Source organism: Echeneis naucrates, chromosome 2 (genome assembly GCF_900963305.1).
Source record: "Echeneis naucrates chromosome 2, fEcheNa1.1, whole genome shotgun sequence".
Taxonomy (NCBI): domain Eukaryota; kingdom Metazoa; phylum Chordata; class Actinopteri; order Carangiformes; family Echeneidae; genus Echeneis; species Echeneis naucrates.
Genome location: NC_042512.1, coordinates 14,790,176 through 14,815,783, shown reverse-complemented (window position 1 = coordinate 14,815,783; position 25,608 = coordinate 14,790,176). Strand labels below are relative to the sequence as shown.

The 25,608-nt window shown below is 39.7% G+C and overlaps 3 protein-coding genes across 6 annotated transcripts; 2 read left to right on the top strand and 1 right to left on the bottom strand.

Moving 5' to 3' along the window:
• The first annotated feature begins 4,488 nt into the window (after positions 1-4,488).
• On the top strand, positions 4,489-8,201 carry mmadhca (metabolism of cobalamin associated Da). Its single transcript, XM_029521053.1, has 8 exons — positions 4,489-4,518; positions 4,963-5,008; positions 5,485-5,626; positions 5,822-6,039; positions 6,386-6,491; positions 6,572-6,690; positions 6,775-6,861; positions 7,454-8,201. The coding sequence occupies exons 2-8, from the start codon at positions 4,997-4,999 to the stop codon at positions 7,670-7,672; spliced, it is 903 nt and encodes a 300-aa protein (XP_029376913.1). The 5' UTR covers positions 4,489-4,518; positions 4,963-4,996; the 3' UTR covers positions 7,673-8,201.
• A 663-nt stretch (positions 8,202-8,864) lies between these two features.
• lypd6 (LY6/PLAUR domain containing 6) lies at positions 8,865-14,457 on the bottom strand. Of its 3 annotated transcripts, none has more exons than XM_029521065.1 (5): positions 14,419-14,457; positions 10,194-10,346; positions 9,739-9,837; positions 9,479-9,627; positions 8,865-9,318 (listed from the first exon to the last, which is right to left on the bottom strand). In XM_029521065.1, the coding sequence occupies exons 2-5, from the start codon at positions 10,312-10,314 to the stop codon at positions 9,148-9,150; spliced, it is 540 nt and encodes a 179-aa protein (XP_029376925.1). In that variant the 5' UTR covers positions 10,315-10,346; positions 14,419-14,457; the 3' UTR covers positions 8,865-9,147. The 3 variants fall into 3 exon arrangements, with proteins under 3 accessions (XP_029376925.1, XP_029376942.1, XP_029376934.1); XM_029521082.1 differs by having other exon boundaries at positions 9,479-9,609; XM_029521074.1 differs by lacking the exon at positions 14,419-14,457 and having other exon boundaries at positions 10,194-10,899.
• Positions 14,458-15,567: 1,110 nt separating this feature from the next.
• On the top strand, positions 15,568-24,431 carry pspc1 (paraspeckle component 1). Of its 2 annotated transcripts, XM_029522044.1 has the most exons (10): positions 15,568-16,065; positions 16,649-16,798; positions 16,907-17,058; positions 17,250-17,345; positions 17,451-17,647; positions 17,754-17,838; positions 17,999-18,104; positions 20,972-21,029; positions 23,357-23,493; positions 23,737-24,431. In XM_029522044.1, exons 1-10 carry the CDS (start codon positions 15,667-15,669, stop codon positions 23,989-23,991), a joined length of 1,635 nt encoding a protein of 544 aa, XP_029377904.1. In that variant the 5' UTR covers positions 15,568-15,666; the 3' UTR covers positions 23,992-24,431. The 2 variants fall into 2 exon arrangements, 1 of the variants encoding a protein (XP_029377904.1); XR_003841735.1 differs by lacking the exon at positions 20,972-21,029 and having other exon boundaries at positions 23,737-23,878.
• Positions 24,432-25,608: the final 1,177 nt, after the last annotated feature.

Here is a 25,608-nt window from a genome sequence, read left to right as displayed (position 1 = left end):
TTTGCCACTTAATGTTACCAAGACTTACGAACATTGGTTCCTGCATGCTTGTGTTGCATTAAAGATGGCATTAAGCATGTAGGAGCCCACTCTGGATGCCTTAGTGACTACATTTCCTTTAAGTAATCATATGTATGCGCATTTAAGGGACTGGTTTTCCTTGGAGGTCAGTGGTGGATACTGACTTGAAATGAAATTGAGTTGCATCATAAAGGCATTGAGGTTTAAAGACCAAAATTATCTTGTAGAGCTGCTACTTGAGTTTTCTTTGACTGAGAGGAAAACCAGTGTTGAAAAATTCAAATGAAACAAAAAAAAAACTATAAAAGCCCTCTTGGAACAAGGTATGGAAGCTTGAATTCATAACATGCAAAGATATGTAAAAAGCAGAAGCGATCAGGGTGCTTTGTGCATGAGTGTCCTCTCATGCAAACTGCACAGTAATTATCTTTCTCGAAAGTACAACATGCTTGAATTTTAATGGAGCTGCTTGAAGGAGCTGCTTCCAGGTATGATGTAGATGTTACTGAACAAGGCATAACTGAACAAACAGTGATGAAGGATCTCAGGTTTGCATGAGCATATATCATTCTGCATTAAACTACTATCAGTCGGTGCTGCTGGTGCAGCTGCACCCTGGGGCACCCTATACATTTACATAATTATATGCGCACTGTGTAACAGCAGACACACATATTGCTACCTCATTAGTGGATGCTGCCCTGAGGCTTACGACTGGGAAAAGGCGTAATTGCACAGTTCAGCAGCACTGACAGTGCTCTGAGTGTTTTAGAAGAGACTTCAACAAATGAGCATCAGGTACAAGCACCTGGAGTAATATCCAGTTATTTCTGACCATTCCTGTTCGACAAAGTGAAGTCTGGGGAGCCGAAAGGTCAGCTGAGTTGAGCAAGAGTCAAGAAGCCAAGAAGTAAAACTGATTACTTATCAATTATAAGCTGCCATGAATGTTTTAAACTTAAATTGCACCAATCTACACCAATAATCTATGCCTCTTCCTTGGTTGCTGTAGTGCATGTATGAAAATATGTTCCATGGACAATATGAGCCAAGATTTTTTATTTTTTTTTTGGCTTCTATAGAAAAACAATAATCATTTCATGATAATCTCTTCAGAGTTTATCATGAAATGTTGCATATTTCCCACAATGTTAGTTAATTTAGCGCAAACACCACAAATTAGATGGATGAAAATTGATACTAATCTCATAATTGAAATCATTGTATGGTGTAAGACCCAACCCTGAGAAAGACCTGGCAGTAACAGCAGATCTCAAATATGTATGGAGGCTAAAAAGCAGCAAGAACTCCTCCATCAAGGCCAGACAACCGTGCACATCTTTTGTTCTTAAATGTACTATATTCCTTTTATGACACCACAGTTTGGTTAACCTGTGGTGTTAAATGAAAACAAGATTGTGCACTTCACCTTGTTCTTCCCTCGAGCATTGTGAATAGAGTTACATGTATTTAAATAAACCAACTGAAAAATATCGCGCACAAACAAAAACAGCGAAGAATCTGGCACAAAGTTGACTGTGGAAAAATAAACAGCTCACTTTATACGTGTCCGTATTCAGTCAGTTGGGAAGGGATCTGGTTTGGTGTTAGTGTGCAGCTGGTGGCCAGATGGTGACGCTCTGTAGCAGCTGAGAGAATGCATTCAGCACTAATCCTCGGTGTGACCACGGATTGTCCGGCTGTTTCAATGAACAAAGGTGTTCTCCTCAGATCTCCTTAGATAATTTATGATTTGTTTCTGTATTCAACCCAAAAGAGTCCACAAAGAAAAACTGCTTCGGACAGGGAAAGGTTAGTGTAGCTTCACATAAACTGGTAGAGGGGAAAAAATTAATCTACCTCTGTGCAACCAGCGTCTCTAAACGTATGCATTTAGAGGTTTTATTATTGATCTTGACTGACTTCAGATTCAACAGACAGATGGGATAGCTGCTAATCCATCATCTAACTCTGAAGGAATCAAATATTTCCTCAGCAAGAGCAGATTTTATCAAAGCCTTGACCTGACAGCTGACAGTTTTGCTTGTGAGTAACCAGCTATATGACTCTAAATGTCAGTGCCTTAGGGACTAAGTTTCGACGTATGGCAGGAGTAAAACAAAGGTAGGCAAAGAGGAACTGTTGCTGAGAAATGAAGGAGATTTACATATGAGCGCCCGGGGTTTAAATTCAGTGTGAGCATGCAGTGAGTGGGAAGAAGTGCTGGGGGAGGCAAGCATGACCAAAACCTGTGACTGTAATCCAAATAGATGTGTCCTCCACACACGCTGAGGAGAAAGGAAACAAACCTTGTGTCATTAGTTAAGGAGAAGGTGGTTTACAGGTAGCTCAGAGTGAGTTTAATGGAAACGTGCTCTTTGACAGAGGATGGCACGGCAACAGAAAAGTGCTGATTCGGTGAAGATCTGGTAGCAGCCTCAGAGCACAGCAACAAAAAGACCTGTTCTGAGTCATGGCTATGTCTGGAAATCTAAAGCTTCAGTGCGCTTAAAAATTCCACTCACAATGAGTTTCACATGAACAATGAAAGCTTATTTTTTACACTGGGTAGTTGTAAATTCATGCTTTTATGGTGGCGGTTTCTCAGACAGCAACAACACAGTATGAGAAAGACACAGCAAATTTCATTTAGTTAAGAAGTTATTGTTTACTCAACTGTGGGTGAAAGGATATGAAAGGAATTATGCAACATTTTACGTTTGACTTTTTTACGCATGCTAAATATGAAGTGAGGGCCAGCATTCAGTATTCATGTGGAGTGATGCTTTTGCAGTTTAAACAAACGTGATCTGGGTTTAATGAGTTACCTTTGTTTGGCAAATCAACCTTTGGATGTAGCTTCATATTTAGCATACAGACACTTGATCAATGTACAATTTGATTTTTTTTTTTTTTTTTTTTTTTTTTTTTGGTTTTTGCAATGTTTTAAAAAATCATGAGGTCCATCAACAATAGGAAATATTTATTGTTAGGATGCTGCAGTTGTGCTGCATATAATGGAAAGATATTGTTTTTTTTTTTCTTTCCACCAGGGTCCTCATTCAGCCTGGTCTTCAACACTTCACCTCAAAGAAAGCCTGAGGTAAGGAATTTATTTGCTAGCTACTTGAGAATGCTGGTGCATATTTGTCACTGTGTGTGTGTCTGTCTGTGCGAGTGTGTGTGCAGTTTCCACAGGGGCTTCAACGAGAGTGGAAGCTGTGTTTCTGTTACAAATGATCCTGGTGGAGACTCACTGACAGCCAGGCTCTATGTGGCTACATATGCCTCATCACTACACAAACAGACACAGACACACACACACACACACACACACAAACACACGTCACATTGCTGCAGTTGCCCACAGTCAGTTAGGGAAACATGTTGGTCCCAGGGTAAATTCCCACTGCATATCCTGTCAACTCAGAGAAAGTGTCAATCAGCTTGTCTTGTCAGCTAAAGAGTTGTGTCGATGCCAGCAAAATGTACTTTACTTGCTGTCCTTGTCCTTCACAACTTCTGAAAGCAAATAACACTGTTCTGACCAGGATGGTTCTTTTATTCTAGTTTTTAAACTTTATCGATCAAGAGTGGAGATTTTGCTGAGCGTGTGGGCTGTTTCTCCACAGTCCCCCATCTGGGAAATGCCCCAGAACAAACACAGTCTTTTATTTTTATTCTAGGCATTATTTGGAGGTTATCCAAGAAAAAGCTCAAAAGAATAAATAGAGTTCTAGGAAGTTGAATGTAAGTGCGATGAATATAATTGTCTTCCACTAAAGGTGGGCAATGATAAATATTGATAACCTGTCTGAGAGATTAGACCTCTCATGTCATCTTGTTAATAACTGTTACTGGGCAGTCAAGCAACACAACAGCTATTGATTAGTGGTTATTTCCAGTCACCTCCGCAAACTAATAGTAATACAGCAGAAATGATGAATTAGCTCTGCTTCAAATTTGTACTGTTGGTGTCAGGACAATGAAGTTTTTTTCACTTCTTTGTTGGATGTTGAGGCCATTTGTAGGAGGATTGATGATAGATGGCTGTCTATTAGAGCTACATAGGTTTGAGGTTTATTTTGTAATGATTTTTGTTAAAACATGTCTTATATAAATATGCTCATTGACTCCTTCCTGTTTAATCTCTGATTGTGTTGATGCAAGGAAGACATAAATGGCGTTAACCTTTCATTTGCTTCCATCTTGTGGAGAAATACAGAAGCACAACCTGTATTTGCAGATTTCCCACTGCGGAAGATGTGCGACAAGTTTCCCATTAAATGTGGTGGCGTGTGACATTTTTCTTCAAATTTTATTACTTTTTAAATTCAGACTTTGGCTCTATTTATTTTTTTATTTTTTTTAGTTTAAATGTTAGTTCGTTTAACGATGATGTAAACTGTGCTTGCGTAATCGGATGTTTTGACCCTCATCACTTCCCGTAGCTTTTTTTTTTTTTTCCCCACAAAGCGAAGACGTGCAAGTTGACAGGTACGAACAACATGTACTATGTGTGATATAATCCCATTATCTTATTCATATTTGCTCTTTCTTACAGATTGTGTAAAGTCATTAGTTGCCGGCAGTGTCCGTTTTTTGTTTATTTTTTTGCAGACTGTTGTCACAGGAAGTAAATTAAAGTCCCCACAAAGAGAAAGTGTTATCAGCTGGCTGCTAGCAAACATCGAGCTAACACGAGCAGCAAGGTTAAAAGTAAACGTAATATTTGTGTTGACCTGCTTTTGTTTCCTTATTGTTAACATCATACATGCGAGCTGCTGTGTGTTTTTATTAAATCTGAAACTCTCGGACTGCGACCTCGCCTCCCATTTTCACCGTTTCAGATGTTGCATCATGTTAGCTAACTCTGAGCTAATAAAGTTACAGCTCGTCGTCGTTGTTTTTAAAAGACGGTTGTTTTGTTTTTGTTTATAGTTTATCATTTGGAAGTGGAAGAACAAAGACAACGATGTCCAGTAGTGTAAGTAGCATTCTCCCTTTGTTATATTTGCTAATTTTAAACGGTCTCTTACCAAAGTTTATTTTATAAACAGACAATTTCACATGAAATATAAAATGTCTCAAGATATTATTCTCTTCATATTAAGCCCCCTGATATGGTCTTTGTCCTACAGTTTTTCTTGAATGAAAAGAACATATGTAAAAGTAGTCTAACAAATAATGAATTTTTTTTTATTTTAATTGTGTGAAAAAGTGTAACTTTGATTATTTTTCACTCCATAAAATCAGAATCTATTGAAATATGTCTTTTAAGAGATGTGCATGTTTACTAGCACTAAGAAGACTTTTAAAAATAGCTGATAAGCAGAGGGAGTTTGGCCTTTGTGTTCCTAAAGGATATATATGGCACTATTTCTAATTGGATGGTGTTGCAGCTGAAAAATAAAACTTTTAGAAGTGCGTAAGCTGTTAATAGATGGTTGTGTTCTTCTGTAGGTGATGTGTCTTCGAGGCAGGTTAGTCTTATCAAAGGCAGCTTGTCGTCAAACATTAGCTGCTCTGAGGATGGGCAGAACAAGGACCTTCTCAGCTGCAAGCTCAGATGAGCCTTACATAAGTGTTTCACCCACAGACTCAGGTAAGTGGTTACTGCGCACACTACTGGACAAGCTAACTTTGATCAGGGTCCCTTTCCTGGTTCTTATTTTGTTTTGTTGTGCTAAATTGTTTCCAAAGCAACATGTTGAGACAGTTTGGCAAACTGAACGATGTTAAGTAAAACCAAATCTAAACTAGAAAACATCTACAAATGTCTTGGTCCCGTCCTTTTCAGGTCCCAGGACTGTGTGGCCTGATGAGAACATGGGACCGTTTGGACCTCAGGACCAGCGCTTCCAGTTGCCGGGTAATGTTGGGTTTGACTGTCACCTGGACGGCATGGCGGATCAAAAGAAGGCTCCAGTCCACAAAATAGTACCTGATATACTGACAGCCCCGAGCAGCATAGAGAGACACCACTTTGTACTGGCCCAGTTTGTCAGTGAGTTCCAAGTAAGTTTTTGAATAGTTTTTATATTTGGGCATTATTTCCTAGAGTACAGATTGTATTGCAGACACTCCATACTAAAAGGCATGTCCATTTTGAAAGCTTTGTAATTTACTTTGTTTGTCTAATTCAATTCATGTGAGCATTAACTAGTACGCATAAAGGGACCGTGATATTAAAAGAAAATAAATACCAGTCTTTATCTTTCAGTTAGTAAAAAGAAAAATAATATTTCAGAAATTCAATAATGAGATTTGCTGTTTGTGTTTATTTTTTAAGTTATATTGTTGAAATAGTAGAAACTTGAATGTGTGTTGTTTTTTTTTTTTTTTGTGTGTGTGTGTTTATCAGGGAAAACTGGGTCCTTTATCCACGAGAGTGCACAAAGCTGAGGAGTACTTTAATCAGACAGACTCAGACTGCTCCATAAGTTCCTGCCCTGAACTACTGAGGAAAGGTAAGAGAAATTAATACTGTATAAACACATGAAGAAAGAAAATGCTTTTTCCTGAAGTAACAAAACTGTATGTGTGTTAGATCTGGAGCAGTTGTTCCCCTCAGCACCCAACATGTCCATCACAGTTGTGACAGTCACACAGAGGAGCAGCTGGTGTGAGAAGACAAAAGAGCAGGACCGGGATCAGCTGCTGGACAGAGTGAGTCATGTGGCATCTCATCTTAGTGTTCAGAATTTTGACTTGCAAGCGTCATAAAGCTGACATGGTTTTTCCTCACTACAGTTTGTGAGCGGTGCGAAAGAGATGTGCTTCGCTCTGTGGACTGCAGGATACTGGGCAGACTTCATTGACCCAACAACAGGAGCAGCTGTGAGTTTTTAATTTTACATATAATTAAGGAATATCAGGGAATTTCAGACGTATTATTCCAGTGTCATGACTTAACTTGAGCATGGTTGCAAAGCAAATATAAGTTTAATGATAATACAGCTCATAGCTGGAAGTGTAGGACTATCGGCAAATAAAAAAAATAGACTAATAATCATATTAATTTGTAGGTGCTATAAACTCACGTCACTGACTCTTGGTGCAGTTTGTGGTGCCGTGTTCACTATTCGGATCGCACCAGTGTTTACTGGCGCTGCAGTTTCTTGTATTTGTACAGCTTTTTTCGTCATTTGTCAGTCATTGGCTGAGCTGTATCACATCAATAAGGTAATTTTTTCTGACAGTCTGAGCATGAAGTTAGCACTTATTGTACTTTGCAAGCTGTGTTCATCTTTTTTTCAGCCATTTCACCTAAACTTTAAATCGACAAATCAGTACGAATATAAAATAATCAGTTATACTCTTCACTTTGAAGGGTTTGTGGAGTTTCAGTCACAGCATCAGCATTTTATTGACTAAAATAATAAGACTGAAAACAATTATGTGATTCTTTTCACCATATGTTCCCCCATAGTTCTTTGCGTCTCCATCGAGTCAGACCACACTGAAGACAGAGGAGGAGCTGAGACATTTGGGCTTTCACATCGAGTTGTCAGGCTCCTGCACAGTTATTCGCCACATCCTGAGGGAAGCGTCTTTGTTTGTAGGGACTGTTTTCACGAACGCACCTACTCACAGTGCTGCCATCGCCAGGCTACAAGGACTTACAAATGTACTTGATGATGAAGAATAGGCTGCTTTATATTTTATTTTGAACTAAATCCAAACAAAAGGCATCTATTTATGATTTGATGGAGTTTGACAGCTGACACACAGTAGCATCAGGTCATGGCTTGAATCAGTGGACACTTGTACACAGTTTGTCTTCCTGTAACACAGCAGCAGGGCAACATTTAGCATGACTGAAGACTTGACCTGGATGCTTTCTCTGGCTGAGAGGTGACCTTTTAACTGGGTTGGCCCTGCACTGCATCCAGGAAGAAACACACTCAGTACAGTGGGAGTTTCCTAATGTGAAATTGGTTGTCTCAGAAGTCTTGAAGAACGTTTTAGAGAATTAGTGATTAATTCATCACTTTTCATACTATATACAAGGTTCCCTTTTGTCCCCCTTGATCTGTTGCACAGAATCTAAAGACATATTGATACTGTTTGACTTGAAGCTCCTCAGCTCTGTCATTACTGCTGAATAAATAAAGTGACTTCTCGTCATACTGCAGAAACGCAATTTCCTGCAGTTGTGAATGTGTGCTCCCTCAGAAGTTTGCCACCTGAGCCTGTTCCTTATTATGAGACGTTTCAATTTAAATGTGACAAAAAGTTTTGAAGACAACCATAGAACCAAAGATGAGTTTGTGCTCGAGCAGAAACAGTGCTGGCTATTTGTCAACATGTAATATTTGATTATATTTCCTTAAACTTTTCCAATGAGCTCATCAAACTGCTTTATTTCTGATTCTCCCTCAGGTAGTAAATGACATGGGCATTCCAGTTCTGTAGGAGATGAAGAGAATGATTTATTTAGAAAGGAAAACAGTAAATGCAACGCTGGCCATGTTTTAGCTTTCATGTGGATTATTTTATTTTCTTTATGTGCAGCTCAAATGACTTGACTTTTTTCTGGAGATTTAGAGTCCAATTTAACTTCATGTTTTTATAATGTGGGAGGAAACTGGAGCACCGGGGAAAACCCAAGACAGCACGGCGTGAGCATGCAAACTCTTCACAGAAAGGGCTGAGGCCGGCCATGAAGTAATTATTAATAAGATAACAAACACTGTAATGCATTTTTATGATGTAAGAGTCACAAAATAAGTTAAACAAGTTCGTTATATCTGAACAACTATCTGATTTAGTTTCACAACCAATAATTTTTATTTCTACACATCCTTTTTATGGACAAAAAACAAGATCATTGATTTTAATGTATAAATTTAATATTAACAAAGCACAATGTATATAGCAAAGTACACACTGACATGGTTGAACAATAAACATTCACTGTAATAAATTAACAAGAGCTTAAAAGAATTGTACAAAACAACTTGAAACAGGAAAGAAATTAATTTGAAAGGAGGATGTTGCAGTCGTGACAGGAGACACATTAACACAGCTGACTGGCTCGGTTCTCAAACATCCTGGTACAATTGATTCAATCAATCTGACCAGAACATAATAAATGAAAATCGTACATTTTTAAAAACATCATTATGAGGTAAACAAGATGAAACTGCTGATGAGGATGATGCAGCTGAGCGTCGCAGGACGAAGCCTCCTGCTCGAGCTGATCAGGGGAGAAGTGGAGGAGAAGATAGCATTGCTCTCGTTCTTAGGCACCTGCACGTTACAGATGTTGCCCTCACAGCAGGATGAGCACACCTGACCAATGACAGTAAAATATTGTAAAGGTGACCTGATGTTTGACTTCTCTGTCCCATTCAGAGAGGTTTGTAGAGTCTAAGCAGGAACTGAGCAAATGTAAATACTGGAGCTTTAGATGAGTATTAGGTTGTGAACATGAGTGCATTCAAATTCATACCCGGCGGCCATTATCAGTGATGTCTGCACAGCCAGTAAACAGACAGTCCTTCAGGGTCGCACACCGCTTCGTCACAGCCACACTGTGTCCTTTGTTATCCATCATGTGAACTGTGTAACAGTATTTGGTATCTGCAGGACATAGCTCACCTTAATTTAAATGAAAATTACATTGAATTCCACTGCGGTAGTCAATAATACTCATTAAACTCAGTATCACTGTATGCACACACAGAAGCAGTTAAATAAAAGATCACAAACCCTGTGGACAGTACACATCCGGGGCCCAGCGGTTACACTCATAGTTATCTGCAGCATCTTGACACGTGAAGCACTTGAAGCCACCAGGATGAGGTGTAGCTGTGGAAGACAGACACACACACCTTTTGTAAATGTTTATTATATATATTTATTATATATTGTTTGAAAGTTATCAGCATTGAACAGCATTTGTTGAAAATTGTGTATTTCCATGCATGATGGCGTCTGTAAACTAGAAAATGCCACTTGAACAGTTAAAAAATTAAGCAACTGCAAACAGTTCATGTCAGTGAGGCTGTATCAGGTGAGACAAAACTCGATGATGCTCTTCCAGCAGCACCACCTATCGCCTGGACTAATCCTGTTGTCCATTGGCACAGGCGGCTCATCAACGACAGGTTATTGGTTGTACAGGAAAAATTCACATTGTGCGAAGAGAAATTTCATCCTCCTACTTGACGGATGCAGCTGGATGATGTCCTTCATGGTGAAGTCTCGTGATTGGACAGGTTTAAGCCAATGAGCGATGTTCATCATAAGCAGGACCCAGGCCATCGCTGGCCCGCTCTGCACCATTGGCCTTTAAAATCTTCATGCACTCTTTTGGCCTGTTAGACAGCAACAACAAAATCTGAAAAATTTTAAAGAGCCTCGACCGCGTTCACAGGCAATTAAATCTGCTGTAGCTGCTGAGAAATGCTGCTCTTTCTCTTTGAGCACCTTAAGACATAGATTTGAAATAAATCCTATTTAAATAATAATTAAATAAAAGCCAAGGAATTGAATGAGCACTCAAAACAAGTGGTGCCAAGAAAGAAAGGGGAAGCTGAGGGCGAATAACAGTGAATCATTCTATAAAGGTGATCAGCTGTGTGTGCTGCTCATGCTGTGAGCTGCTTCATTATTTAAGCATGAACAGGTACCCAACCGGTCAACACGAAGCTTTGACTCTTAGCATCCAACGCTCCATTTCAACGACTGGCCTAGATGATGTCTATAATAAATATTAACAATATCTCTTATGACATAAACGTGAGTTATGTTTCAATTCCAAGCCCCTCGCTCCCTGTGGGAATTTCCCTTGGAGAGAAAATATCTATGTGAAGCTACTTTTATCCAAAAACATTTTCTTAGATACACAGAACATCCCAGTTTGATCGAGTCTCATCTGCAAAAAAAATATGCGGCACCCTGTTTTCTTGGAAGACGTCGCATGTCCTCATTTGTGCTCTCCAACAATTGCACTTTGTGAATTCACTCACATGCCAGTCAACTGATTATCCACCAGATGACCTGGTTCTGCCCCTGAATAAAGATCAGTGGAGCTGTCTTAGATCAGCTCAGAGGTCAGATGCCTTTCACTCCCTTTTTCTCCTCAGGCTTTGTGCTGGCTGTGTGGCAGTAAATGCTTGTTTTCTTTGCATTAGACATGCCCCAATAAAACTGTTAGTGCCTTTGCTGCAAACAGAGTAACCATACTGTGTACATTCTGCAACAACAGCATGTTTATACATGTAAACTAATAAACTAAATGAAATCCTGTTTATGGCAGAGATAGAGTGACTTTTCTTTACAAATTAAAAAGCTAATATAAGTTACTTTTGTGCAAAATTTTAGAAATTATTATCGTAAGAGTCCCCCAAACATGTTTTTGTCCTTAGGAGAAATTTGTGATTGTGACAACCTGAGTTTAGCGGTTGTGTTTCAGCACCCGCAGTTTTAATATTTTCCAGCTTTCACTACAGAAGCAGAAGAAGTTGAGTTGTCTGGAGGTCCGACTTAATTAAAGATAGAGTAGTATATGGAGGGATTCAGGGAAGTCCTTCAGCCCAAGGGCCTGAAACTCCTCCAGGAAACTCCTCAAAACACTTGTTCTACTGTACAGCTCCTAATGATATGCTGTAGGCTGGGGAAAAAAAACCCAAACTTGAGATTAACTCTCCAACTTTGAGCTGTCTGGCAGATGCCAGGCCTCATCTGGGCTAAAACCTGAGTCTGAGAGCAGGGGGCAGGAGGGCAGGGATTAGACACAATAGCTCCCTGTTACAACTGGAGAGGGATGGCGATGGAGAGGGTTTATTTCACTCTGGGTTCATTCAGCACCAAGCGGCTCTTTCAGGTCCCACTTTAGAGTCTGAAGTATCTGGAGGAGAGCAGGTTTTTAAATCTCTCTGTCTCCCATGACTACGAAGCTCAATTAAATCAGGCTGATGTGTGAAGCTCCTCACGCACAATGGTCGAACTACTGAGCTGCTCTCCTGACTTTGTACTGCACTGTTTTATTTTGAAATTAGTCATTGCTTTGCTTCCTGCCGTGGAGATTAACTGCTCTGCCCTCAAGTTTGACATCTTTGTCTCCTCACATTTGTGAAGCCTGTGTCTCAGCATTTTCCAATGTTTTGCCTCCTATTGTCTTAGATCCTTGCTTAAATATGTTTTTTCGACTTGGCTGCTGATGACTTCCAGTTGATGACTGTGAGTTTCCAATTTTCCAATGTTATTCTCCTGGTTTTTAGTTTTCTTTTTATCTCTGCCCTTTGTGGACTCAGCCACTGCCTTCCTGTGATTTAGGCACACTTAGTAAATTATGTAACTTTCCCTCACTTATCAGCCCGCCCGTCTGTCTGCATTTGTGCCCTCCATCCTGTTTTACTGCCAGCCTCAACACAGTGTTCTGCAAACGCTAAAAAGTAGTTTTATTGAAGATGACATTAAAAATATAAACCTTGCTTGTGGCCTCTTCATACCAGAATTATGTAGGTTTTGCTCCCATGTCCTATGCTATAAGATTGAGTTGAGTTTTACTGAAATATATTGCTGATTATTTTACAAAGTCTTGCAGGTTAGTGTAACATAACTCACTGTCATTGACTTCTCACCTTCCCCGGGGTGCTGTCAGATAGATATGGTATATTTATGGCTGAAAAACACACATGACCCAAAACGTTGTAAATATTACAGATAAAATCATCTTTGTCTACTTGATGAAACACCTAATAGGATTTTTTAGTTTTACTTTGGCAAAAAGCACTGAATGTTCTGTATTATACACATTTTCTGTGTTTTATTTGTAGCTTTTGTTTGTGTATGAAGAAATATTCGTGATTTTAAGATCCAAAAATCTTCTCAATCTTCTCTTCTGTCCGTTTTCTCTCTGGAGCTCCTTGGATATTGCAGATAAACACTCAAAGACAGACTGTATGCATTTATCTGTGGCCTGATATGGTTTTAATATAGAACCTACACCTGATTTATGATCCAAGAGCAGATTGGCATCTACGTTTGCATAATATGGGACCTTCAAATGCATGTGAGAAGATGAAAAACCATGTGAAGGCAGGCAGCGACTGGATCAGACACAGAAAGATGATAAATACAGCCAAGATCATTGAGTCTATTCATTTCAACTAGACTGCATCACACACCATGGTGCATTCTTTAGACCGAAGCTCAAATTCAATGTTCAGAATTAGTGCAATGATCATAAAATTATGTAACAATGAAGCCATTAGTGCTCACAAATGTAGATAGCAACCTTACACGTCAAATGTCAACAGTGAAATTGCTCAGATGAAGGGTAATGGCCCCATGTTGGTCATGCGTGCCTAAAGAATACTATATCCAGATTTAGGCCACCAGGGTTGTCTTTGAAGTTCAGCCGATATCCAGCAGGTCGGATCTGTCGACCAGACACATATGGCAGGGGCTCGACTTCTGTCATACAACTGTGCCTTGTTTTCTACTCTGTACGGAGGTCAGAGACACACGACTGCATCTGAAGAGCATTCAGTGGATAGCATTGATAAAATCTCATATCTTGTCTTAGCTGATGGCTAGATTGACCCCTCATGTAACGTGCTCAGCATCTTAAATATGGAAGCAGCCCTGTGGTTGGAGTATTAACTAGCAGAGGTCAGAACCCCCCACCCCCCCCCCCACCCCCCCATCCTACACACGAACACACAATCTGCTTTCAAAGCAGACTCCACACTCAGTCAGTGCAACACTGTAATCTTGGAAAATAAACAAACAGCTATAACTTTCATGAAGAACTACTATTGATAAGGCAATGTCTTATTGATAGTAACTGATGTAATTTAGTTAAAGAAGGCAGCTTTATTTTAAATGGCATTATTGACGAGCGGTAAAATGCATTTTGATGTTGTACATATATATATAGAGCCCTACCTATAATCTATAAAAAAGTATAGATAGAGCAGACTACAGATGAATAATTCATTAGTAATGCTCTCTAGTGTTGTTACTGCAAAATATTAGTTTCTACACAATAATTAAAACATCTTAAATAATTCAAACACATATACACATAAGCCCAGCGTTAAAAAACTTTTGCTGCAATATTGTGCATTACCAAGAGGTGTGACGGTCTATAGGTGTTTTTATTCTGATGTCATTTCATGCCAATTATTAAATTAAAATAAAATGTGCTTTTTAAATTGATCTACGTTTTAAGAGGCCTATTTAAAGCCCACATAATGAACTACCAGCGTTTCTCGCACATCAAACCCCATTTATTCTTAAATTACGGCTGCTATCGGCACACTTTCCTCATGCATGACATTACACACATTCAGACTGACCCAAACTCGATCACACACACACACAAACACACACACACACACACACACTCCACAGACAGCGCTTTTCCATACAACTTACCGGTGTGTGTTTCCAAGATGAGCCCGCAGGAGAGTCCCATCCTCCGTGAAGAACTCGGCGGTGGGTGATCCGCTGAGGGAGGGAGGGAGGGAGGGTGGGGTGGGTGGGGGTGGCTGTTGCGTCACAGCTACGTCACAACAATACATTTACAGTCGCATTTTCTGCGTGTTTTGTGGATCCCGTTAATAAGGGATACTTTGGAAAAAGTTCATGTCAGTGCAGTTTTAGACTGAACTTCTAAGATCATGTTACATAAAAGTTAATAATTAAGAAGTCTTAAAAATTATTATTTTTTGTTCTAGCAGTTCGGTAACACGATGCAGTGTCCATAGACTCTCGGAAAAAATATGTTCCTCAAATGCAACCAAATTACTGATGCTCAGATATGTTAAATTAATAATTCAGGGCTCAAAGAGATCAAAGCATTTTTTTTCATAACTATTGCCCTAATTAGCAAACCTTTAAGCACATTCCCTGAGGAAAATACACAGCATGTTGCTGACTTGAACATAAATTCAAAACAGCAACCCTCTGACCTGGTATGTGATCCCTAGCAGGAGAATGAGGAAAGAGAAAACTGCCCTGCAGACCTTTGTCACACAGAGGCATTTCAGAAGCATATGCAAGAGATAATTTGGACAGATGGCCTCTCCACATGGGAAAACCAAGAAACAGCATCTCAGAAATGTGCACAGGCCCACTCCTCATATGACATGAACTCGGACAAAAGGCTGATATGTGATAACTGGGCAGTAACCGACCCCTGTGAGATTTCGTTTTCAGACTTGGTAACTTTAAAACGTATGATGGATCTCAGTATAGAAGGTGCCTTGGGAAAGCGTTTTCTGCATTTCATATGACTAAAAATAAGGCAGTGGGTCACCATGGCCTGTGAGAAACTCATGAACATATCTCTCTAATTTGGCAGAAAAATAAATGGATGTGTCAGTGAAATAATTGTTTTGGCATTTAATAATAAGCATTTTCCCATAATTTTGGAACAGCATGATGAAATTTACAAGCAAGAAATATTTATTGGTCATTGTTCACGTACATTGGTGTGCCACATGAGCAGCGGAACCTAACTGAACGTGGGAACAGTTTCCGACCGGACTCGATTTTCAAACTTCGTCCCACAGGTCGCCATCTTTGGAGCAGGTGTGCACCCCAAACACCGAGCCTCTTGCACAAACTTATTTCTGACCTACATTTCACCACTTAAACACAAGAAAACCAGCACACACCACCATGGCTAACCGGAACGTGCAACCGGCCAGCATGCCGACCAGCATGCCGACCAACAGCTCTCCTCAGGCGGCCAAACGCGCTGCCGACTCCCCGGCCGTCGATCAGCCTCCGCCGAACAAAGACAGCCCGGCTCAGCCGTCGCAGCAGCTGCAGTCCCCAGCGGGCGAGCAAGCCGAAAGAGCCGCCGAGGAAAGCGGAGAAGGCTCGGCAGAAATGACCCTGGACATCACGAGTTTTCGGAAGCCCGGGGAGAAGACCTTCACCCAGAGGTGTCGCCTCTTCGTCGGCAGCCTCCCGGCGGACATCCCGGAGGAAGACTTCACCAACATGTTCGCTAAATACGGGAAAGTTAACGAGGTGTTCATCAACAGAGACCGCGGATTCGGCTTCGTGCGACTGGTGTGTGCAAAACTCCGGCTTTAAACACTTCCGATGTGTATTTACATAATTTTTTTTATTTAACATTGAACGGGTAGATGTTTGTTTTTGTGCACAGCTAGCTGTTAGCATGCTAGGCTGGCTAGCTTACGTCGGTTCACTCCACACCTGTTGTATGTCACAGTAGCATGTTGAAGGTTTAGTACAAAACATAGTTTTACTGATTGCTCATTGAAGTCCCAGACTCCTGTGTTGTGATTTAGAGTCTTTTGTTTTATCATATTTTGTTGTTTTTGGGCATGTTGTAAATAGTAACACACAATAGTTGTGTTGGATATTAGTGACTAGACATTTCAATAGATGCATATAATAATGTTTATAGGTCATTCTGCAACCACCATGTTTCCTCCTGTCCTGTTGTCTCACTCAGTCATCAACTACAGGATGTACGGTTAAAGCACAAACTTGCTTACTACTTTTCTGTCAACTGGGGATCCACATAACTGGCAGTTGTACAAAGTAAAGCACACATCAGCTGACAGTTGCCACTGTTACCCGGCAACGTGTCAGTGTTTCATTTACAATGTGTACCCTTTTTCACCAGGAAACCCGGACATTGGCGGAGATTGCCAAAGCTGAGCTGGATGGGACGATCCTGAACAATCGCCCAGTTAGGATTCGTTTTGCCACGCACGGTGCTGCACTCAAGGTCCGCAACCTGCTGCCTGCAGTGACAAATGAACTGCTGGAACAGGTAGAGGACCTTGACACACTTTCAACAAGGATGTTTGTCCATTTGGCTTTGTGCTTTTTCCTGTTTTGTTGATGGTGTCTTAATCTGAAAACCACCTTGTACTTTTAGGCGTTTTCTCAGTTTGGGCTTGTGGAACGGGCCATCGTTGTAACAGATGACAGAGGTCGTCCCACTGGGAGAGGCATTGTAGAGTTTGCGAACAAAGCAGCTGCACGCAAAGCCCTGGAGTGCTGCACAGAGGGAGCACTGCTGCTGACCACGTAAGGAGTGTGGGGACGAGGGGTTTTGAAGCCATGAACACACATGGCTAGCTTGAATTCATTATCGTCATGCATTTGTTTCACAAATGGCACGATAGTTACCTTCAAATCTAAAATAAAGCAAATCATCAGATGAAATGAGAATAACTTCTTCGAAGAGCCTCACATAGTGTTTTCCTCTTTTTTTCCAGCACACCTTGTCCAGCCATTGTGGAGCCATCAGAGCACTTTGATAATGAAGATGGCCTGCCTGAAAAAATGCTGCAGAAAACGCCCAAGTACCACAAGTGGGTAAAGAAGGGATTTGAAGTCATCCTCCAATGGAGGAGGGTGCACTCAATAATTTTGTTGATACTGTTCTCAGACTGCTGTTCTTATCTTCTTTCCCTTAGGGAACGAGAGCAGCCACCACATTTTGCACAGCCAGGGACTTTTGAGTTTGAGTATTCGTCTCGCTGGAGAGCTCTTGATGAGATGGAGAAACAGCAGCGAGATCAGGTGGACAGGAACATTAAAGAAGCCAAAGAGAAACTGGAGGCTGAGTTGGAGTCGGCAAAACATGAACATCAGCTCATGTTAATGAGACAAGGTAGGGTTGTTAGTGTGTCCTACCTAAAGCTACGAAGATGTATTCCTTCCACATTTACCCATCCCAACTTCATTCCTCTTTTGCTGTCCACCTCTTTTTTTTCCAGATCTCATGAGACGTCAGGAGGAGCTGAGGAGACTGGAGGAGCTCCGTAACCAGGAGCTGCAGAGGCGAAAGCAGATAGAGATGAGGTGTCTTTCTTCTCTTTATGCAAACTGTTAGGGGGTAATGATGAGTTAAATCATATATCTGGGTGGGACAACTAATTCCACGCGCTTAAGCTTTTATCAGGCAATTTGGTCTTGTCAATCGTTGTGGATTTGTTGTAGTAAAGTGTGTCTTTATCTGGAGGCATGAGGAAGAGAGGAGGAGGAGAGAGGAGGAGATGATGAGACACAGAGAACAGGAGGACCTGAGACGCCAACCAGAAGGTTTCAAACCAAACTACCTGGACAGTGTGAGTACAGCTGGAAGGAAAATACACATTGAGGTTATAACTCATCTCTGCATCAGCACACACATTTTTCATGTACCAAAACAGCGAACCGAATGGTGGACTGCAACCACTTAACATACAGCATCAGTTCTCTCTGCATTTCCATCACAGTAGTTGCATAAATGTACATCTTTTTCCAAGCAGTTTAAAGATTTAACAGAGAGTAAAAGTCTTTTTCCTTCAGAATAACCTGCAGAACACATTTAAATCAATTCCAGGTAGGTCAGTTTGTGCCTTGATGCCTTTGACTTGCATTTGACCTGTACCTTAATAAAACATTTGTGGAGGGATTTTTGACATCCTCATAGTTTTATAGCTGCTTTTGATCATTTCTGAGGAGGTGAGTTTTTCCACCCTCCACTCTTTTTGGATGGACTTCCATGTGTTTTGATAGTTGCACTTGTAGCATTGAAGCCACGTCATTACTGCACTGTGGTCAAAATGTCTGAGGCTGAATAAACCATAGTAACAAACGCAGGATTGTTCAATTCATTTTTTTGACAATAATGCCACATCAAAAGTCAACTCTCTGTTGGATTTAGTTGTTATAATAACTTTTTTTGGTTTGTTTGCTTGTTTGTTTTTTAACTCTGACAGGTTTGTGCCCTTTTTCTGGATTATCTTTTTTATGTAATTTAAGCCGAAAAACATCTTTACAATAATTGTGGAAACAGGGATTCTTGTTAAAATGTAGCAATATCAGAGCAACGCCATCGGTGAACTACTTTGCGTTGACTGTAATTCAGAGGATGATTTTCATTATTAATTTCTATTTTAATAATAGACTTTATAAACTTTATAACTTTATAAAAGACTTATTCACAAAAGACTCATACATAGACGAGGAAATATGTGAATGATTGAGGGTGTGTAGTTTTCATCTTAAACACTGCATCACAAAAGGGTATTTACAAATGCAAGTAGACGTGCAGAGTAGAAAAAATGGTGCCCGTGATGTTCAGTCAGTGTGAATGTCTGTTGGTGTGATACTGTATGTTGTTTCTTTTTTTTTTTATTATTATTATTTTTTTTTGTCATAACTTTTCTCTTCAAGTCCTTTGCTCTGTTTAGAGGTCCTGTTGGAGTCGACATCTTTACACGCACATAACAAATCCACACACTCACATCCATCTAGGACCATCAGTCTGGCAGCCACATGTTGATTAGTCTCAGTCCAGAATTCATAGGTTTAAAGTGCATGGGTCCACATGTGCTGTGTGTCTTATAGTGGCTATGGATTGATATATTTGTGTGCCTATAACGCTTTACTGCTCTATGACTGCACATGTTAAACTCATTAGTCTAATAAAGATAAATTCCACTCTTGAGATGCCATTAATTTGAGGCACTCTTGGAAAAATATCTGTGGACCACTTCATCATTAGATGTAGGATGTTCGATTCAGTTACTCTGGTTGTGGAACAGACTCTAAATCCAGCCGTTGCTGCCACCTGGTGCTCAGATCAGCTTCAGTTCAGACACCGGCGTTGCTCTTTTCTTAATATATTTAGAGCACATTGGCTGTTTATCAGGTAAGTAAATGAATAATAGAAAGGCTGAGGATAACAGAATTTGCAGTAATGTATATTCCAGTCTCCCAGTGATCTGGTAGTTGTGCGGCAAATTCCAATATTGTTGTCGGTAGAGATGGATTAATTTAGCGTAGTATACAGATATGTGTATGTATTAGACTATTAACATTTACACTGTGTTGATAAAAATGATTAGGTATTAGGTTTTAGATTTAGGTCACAGCTAGTTTCACTAACTTGGGTTAAACCGTAAAAAAAAAAAAAAAAATCCAAAGCAGATTCTGTCCATGTGAGTGAAATCTCGAATTGCTGAATTTTCTTCACCTTCTGTGTTTGCAGGATTATGTGTGTGTTTGTCTGAGAGAGTGAGTGGGGAGGGAGGGAAAGGGCTGTGTGTCAGCAGTATTATAGATACAATTCAATATGTGTGAGTGAAGGAAATATGTCCATAACTGTGTTATTGTGAGAAAGTGTAGAAAAATGTCGAACTGAATGGCGATATCACGGAGCGACTCGAGTTTTGGCTGTTTGGCCGTGACACACCAAGCTGACAATCAACAGACAGGTGTCATTCAGCAGCTTTTTTTTTTTTTGCTCTTATTTCAGGTACTATTATCCCTCTGTTTGCCTCAACATGTTTTTTCACAGGTGAAGACCTCAGGCAGAATGTGTCCGTGGTAAACAGCCCCCACTGCTGTTTGAGACCAGTCTATAATTTGTCTGGATTGAGTCCACCAATCTCACACATGCTCGTTTTGTGGACTGTATCTAGGATCTGTACTCTCATCTCTGATTTCACTCACAAAGTGGTCAGACAGTTTTAAGTAGTTTCCTTCTAGTTGTGTAGAATTCGCCCTCCCTCTAATTTCGAAGTTGACTTGGTGTGTCAGGGCCTGTGTGAATGGGTGGAAGTTTGGTCTGGCTGACAAAACAAAAGCTTTCAGCACAACTTTTAGTATTTTAGAAGTGTAATTTACATATATCCCATTTTGTGTGGCCATTTTTAATAAGTGGCCACACTGATATATTAATATGTACTGAATAGAAATTATTTTCAGAAGTTTACATAAAGGCATACTGAAGCCAAATCTGACATGAATATTTGTCATTATTGGTAAAGAATGATTATATTCAACAACAGCTTTGGATAATTTAGCTGGCTGTGGTCAGTTTTGCAGAAAAATTGAGGGTGTGAGTGTTGTCCTGTGGGCTACCCGCTGAAGATTTGTCCTTTAGCAGCGTTTTTTTTTTTTTTTTTTTTTTTTTTTTTCTGAGACTCTTCTTCACTTCTTCCAGAGGGAACATGAAATGAGAGTGGGTGAGCTGGGCCCTCGTGGAGCCATTAATATGGGAGGTACGGGCATGATTGTGTAAGGAGTGGTTAAAACAAAAAAAAAAAAAACAAACCAACAAAAAAAACCTGATCAAATAATGTTGAACAACTTTATGAGTAGCTGAATGTCATTTTACATTATTTTTATTTGTTTAGCATCCCAATTGAGTCCATTTTTTTTTCTTTTATGCTTAGATGTAAAATGGACTCGCTTGGGATGTAGTGCAAAGGCAATGAAAACATGCTAGAAATCTTTTTTGTTGTTTTTTTTTTTTATCTAGAGAAACCGATACTAAAGAGGTTTCCATTTTTATTTATGATTTCAATATGACAACTTCATAAGTAAAGTTGGGCTGAAGGGAATAGTTACAGATCTGTTCACTATGACCAGGATCAGAAACTGATCTACTGGTGCAGGATGAGGGGATGGGGACTGAGGTTTACTGAACAGAAGACATTATGAACAGAACCATTTCATGTAGTTCAGAGGTCCACCATGAACTGACTGTCCCAGGATTGCACATCATCTTCTAAACAAAACTGCAAAACCTCATTGTAGCCAGATCCGAAGGCCGTTTGCGTGATGCATCATGTGCAAGTCATGCCAAAGCAACGGCAACTCGGGAGCAGATTGTCTACTTTGCATTCGATTGCTGGCACAAAACACACTGATTAAGGATCAGCAAAGAGCAGTGTAGGGTTAAAATGGAGAATTTAACTACACAACAGCTGCCAGCAAAAACAAGAGCGTCAGAAACACTTGGAATTTGTTGTTCTTGCGTCTAGACAGAGTGACCATGAGCATCTATGCAACGTTTCCAAAGACTAGAATGCAACTTAGTTTCAATCTTTTGTTTTTGGCTCTTGACAACTCTGAGTGGAAATGTTGGAAAAGAGATTGAATTTAAAAGTAAAAAGATATAATTGTGTGGAGCCATAGCTGCTGCGGTAGATGTAATTTGTGTCTATTCCACCATGACACTGCGTGAGTTTTTAAGTCAAAGCGTCACCATTATCCTATATACACCCACTGCTAATGTCAAAACGGTCTTGACCTGAAGATTTGTAATGTTCTTTACTCAGAACCCACTGAAGTTCAGTTTTTCTTGGAGCTGTAGTGGACCACGGTTTGATTCTGCATTATTTATTTATTATTATTATTTTTTTTAATGGTCGAATTCCATGATTTAGTTGATGTGCAATCCAAGGATTAGTTAGTAAAACGGTTTTGATTTTGCCACTTAGGCTCAAATTTTAGCTGTCAAAGTGAGAATGTCATACTGCTTATTGCACAATTACATATGGAACATATTTCAAGTTAACTTTTTTTTTTTTTTAATTAACGTTGGTTTTTGGTTGTAAATGTTGCGTAAACAGATTCACCGTCATAGCGTTGATGTTGTTGTTTTTTATTTTCTTCATTAAAGGTGAATCTCAAGAGTTAAGCACACACTTAAGTAACATCTTTGTCAGAAATTATAAAATGGGGATGCACTAATCTGATTTACGTCCAACTCTATCTAGCTTCAGCTTGAATTCGAACAGAACTTATTTACCTTGAATTGTGACCATAGTGAGCTATCGTGCTTTTCAACTCATAACTGTGCCTTCATTGGTGGGAATGTTGTTGATACAAACTGAAATTTGTATTAATTATTGCTGTGAAATTTTGTCCAACCAATCACAGTTGGATCCTGATGACTGTGCTCCCCCACAGCTCAACATTTCATAGTTTGTCTCTGTATCCTGGATGAGCTGTACTATATGTTATTGTGTGATTTTAAACATCACCAGGTTTAAAATCTATTCACATTCCCTTTATCTTCCTCTGTTTTTGTGTTTGATACAAATTTACAAGCTTATCTGGTGAACAGTGTTAAACCTGGTTAACATCAGCTTGTTATCTTTGATCACTCACATGGCTGTAGTTATCATTCCAACTATTATTATGGCTATTTTTCAGAAAAGGCGCCATCTTGGTTCAGAAAGATTCTCTGAACTTTTTATCTTCCATCCATGCAAAGTTGACAAAACAACTGAGATAAAGTGCAAAAAATGTGCTTTTAGAAAATACTTTTTTGGAAAAATCAATCAAATCCAGTGCCCAAATACAAATGAATTGTAGGGTTATACAGAGCAGACGAAAACTGTATATGGTGTAGTTACTCACATCTCGTAGAGGACGATTCAGTGCATCCATAATTATTTTAGCTCTTGACTAAAAGCCAACGTTAACTTTTATTTTTAAGTCAGTGTCTAGTATGTAGCAGCCACAGTTCTTACTGGCTGATGATTCACAACAGGGAGCTGTACAATGACCAACCAATGCTCTGTTGTTTTGCGTGCAGATGGCTATAACCCGGCCAGTGCAGGGCCCGGTGCTAACCAAGGTCAAATGATGGCCATGAGCGGAAGGGGGGGAGCCGTTGGCCAAGAAGGAGTGGCAAATATGGGCACGCCATTGATGTCAGAGAGTGGAACCATGGTAAGGTGTCTGGAAGAATAATAATGAATTTTTTTTTTTTTTTTTTTTTTTTAAAGTCAGCATCTTTTAGATTTAAATCAGCTACAGTTAAATACACTGGAAGAGCCAGCTAACAAACAGATAATTTTAATGATGCAGAATCCAAAATATTTTATGTTTTAAATCGACTTTGCTTTTAGAAACTTGAACTTAATAGAATTCATGAATGAACTCTTCTTTTTCTGCTGGACACCCACACCACAGCGAAACGAAAGGTATCCACAAGCTGGAACAGTTAGTGGCCGACCAGAAGTTGAGTCACCGCAGCAGCAGCAGCAACAACAACAACAACAACAACAACAACAACAACAACAGCAACAGCAGCAGCAGCAACAACAGCCTCAGCAGCAGCACCCACTGCCACTGGGCCCCCAGGTCGGACCGGCCCCAGGATTTGGCCGAGGAAATCCAGGAGAAGTAGTCTTTGATGGATCAAATAACAAACGGCGCAGATTTTAATTTCTGCATCTTTACCGTCCTGACACATTTTTTTTATTTTTGTTTGTTTTGTTTTGTTTTTTACAGGTTGACCTAATCCACACTCCCTGTGACTCAAACGTTTTGTTCTTTTTGTTTTTGGAGCGCCTATTTTGTGAGAAAATAATGCTCTGTAAAAACGTTTATTTCCGCTGTTTATTTAAAGGACACATTTGTTCTTGGCAGAATAATACAGTGATGAGGGCTCAAGAATGTGCAGACTTCTGTAGCATATCGAGGACGGCCTTTCTAGTTAGTGATTTTTTTTTTTTTTTTTTTTTTTTTAAAGGGTTCATCAGTTGAAGCAGTGTTCCTGGTAGTTAATATTTTTAACTCAGTCTGACGTTGCCTTGTCTTCCGTTTAAACATACTGATTTGGCTTCAGGAGATCCTGTACTTGATGACAAGTAATAAAACATTTGCAGAAATTTGTCTCTGTGACTTTTAATAATACTCTTATCATATAAACCAGTTTTAAAACTGACCTATTGCTGTACATCCCACAATATTTTTCTAACAGTCTCTTTTCTGTTTCAGGTCCTGTTGTGCGATCAATGCTTTGGTAAAACGGACACTACATTTCCCTTAAATCGAGCTTTAAATGCTGCAGAGTGTTAAAATCAGATATCCTTTGGATGCACTTGCACGCTTTAGCACCACTGCACACAGAACCGATGGAAAAAAATATTTATTACAGGAGAATTAACCCGGTTTTGAGTTCAGTTAAATATGCAGATCTCTGCGCTGTGGTATTTTGGTAGTCAAGAAATAAACATAAAATAGAATAAGAAAGACTGAAAGATAAAAGAACATCAGTGCCTGAGTACACATGCTGTAACGCTGAACATCATTTCAGCAGAAATGTGTCATTTCTTACACCACAAAAAAAAAAGCAGCATCAACCAATAAAAGGTACAACGGGGCCATAAATAAGTGATCCAAATCCAAGTTAAATGACATAAATCATGAAAAGTTTACAGGTAGATTTTCCAAAACTTGAGTTGCATTGAGACACAAGGAAGGACTTTTTCACCAGCGTTTGATCTGGTCGCAGTAAACTAATTGATGTTTTAAGGTTAGAAAAAAAGTGTGTTTGTAGCAGGAAGGTTGGGAGCGAGCGAGGCGAGACATGTTGCTTTTCTTTGCCATGCCCAAGGCTGTTCATTATCAACATGAAGGAAGGTAGTCATTGAAGTGATCCACTTTAAACGGGGCTGATTGCGGCCAATTTGGGGAATGAACACTCAGTCTCTGTTCTTCATTTTGTGGCCTCCTTCTTTAGCCCAGTTTGTGACCCACTTCTTTTTCCAGAAGGACAATTGATTTTGGGGCTATAGTAATTTCTCCTTTTAGAAAATGTGCCAAGTTCACACTCTGTCTTTTAAAAATCCATGTTGTTGGAATTGTAACAGCATCACAGATTTAAAGAGAAGAATTTCTTGATATAAGATTTAAATGTTTCCTACTTTACAGCCGTATGGACAAGAATACACTCATATCTATTCAGGACTGTTTCCCAAAGAAAGTGGAATCTCATAACCTCTGACTGATGGAGAAGATGGAGTGACTGTCAGTGAGCCTCAGACTCATAATCTGATC

Coding starts and splice junctions, on each gene's coding strand:
- mmadhca (XM_029521053.1), top strand. Junction 6,691..6,774: donor GGGATCAGCTGCTGGACAGA/GTGAGTCATGTG, acceptor TCCTCACTACAG/TTTGTGAGCGGTGCGAAAGA. Junction 6,862..7,453: donor ACCCAACAACAGGAGCAGCT/GTGAGTTTTTAA, acceptor GTTCCCCCATAG/TTCTTTGCGTCTCCATCGAG.
- lypd6 (XM_029521065.1), bottom strand. CDS start 10,314: ATGGTGCAGAGCGGGCCAGCGATGGCCTGGGTCCTGCTTATGATGAAC. Junction 9,838..10,193: donor CATCCAGCTGCATCCGTCAA/GTAGGAGGATGA, acceptor TGTCTTCCACAG/CTACACCTCATCCTGGTGGC. Junction 9,628..9,738: donor GGATGTGTACTGTCCACAGG/GTTTGTGATCTT, acceptor ATTTAAATTAAG/GTGAGCTATGTCCTGCAGAT.
- pspc1 (XM_029522044.1), top strand. CDS start 15,667: ATGGCTAACCGGAACGTGCAACCGGCCAGCATGCCGACCAGCATGCCG. Junction 18,105..20,971: donor AACCAAACTACCTGGACAGT/GTGAGTACAGCT, acceptor CACTTCTTCCAG/AGGGAACATGAAATGAGAGT. Junction 23,494..23,736: donor TGTCAGAGAGTGGAACCATG/GTAAGGTGTCTG, acceptor CCCACACCACAG/CGAAACGAAAGGTATCCACA.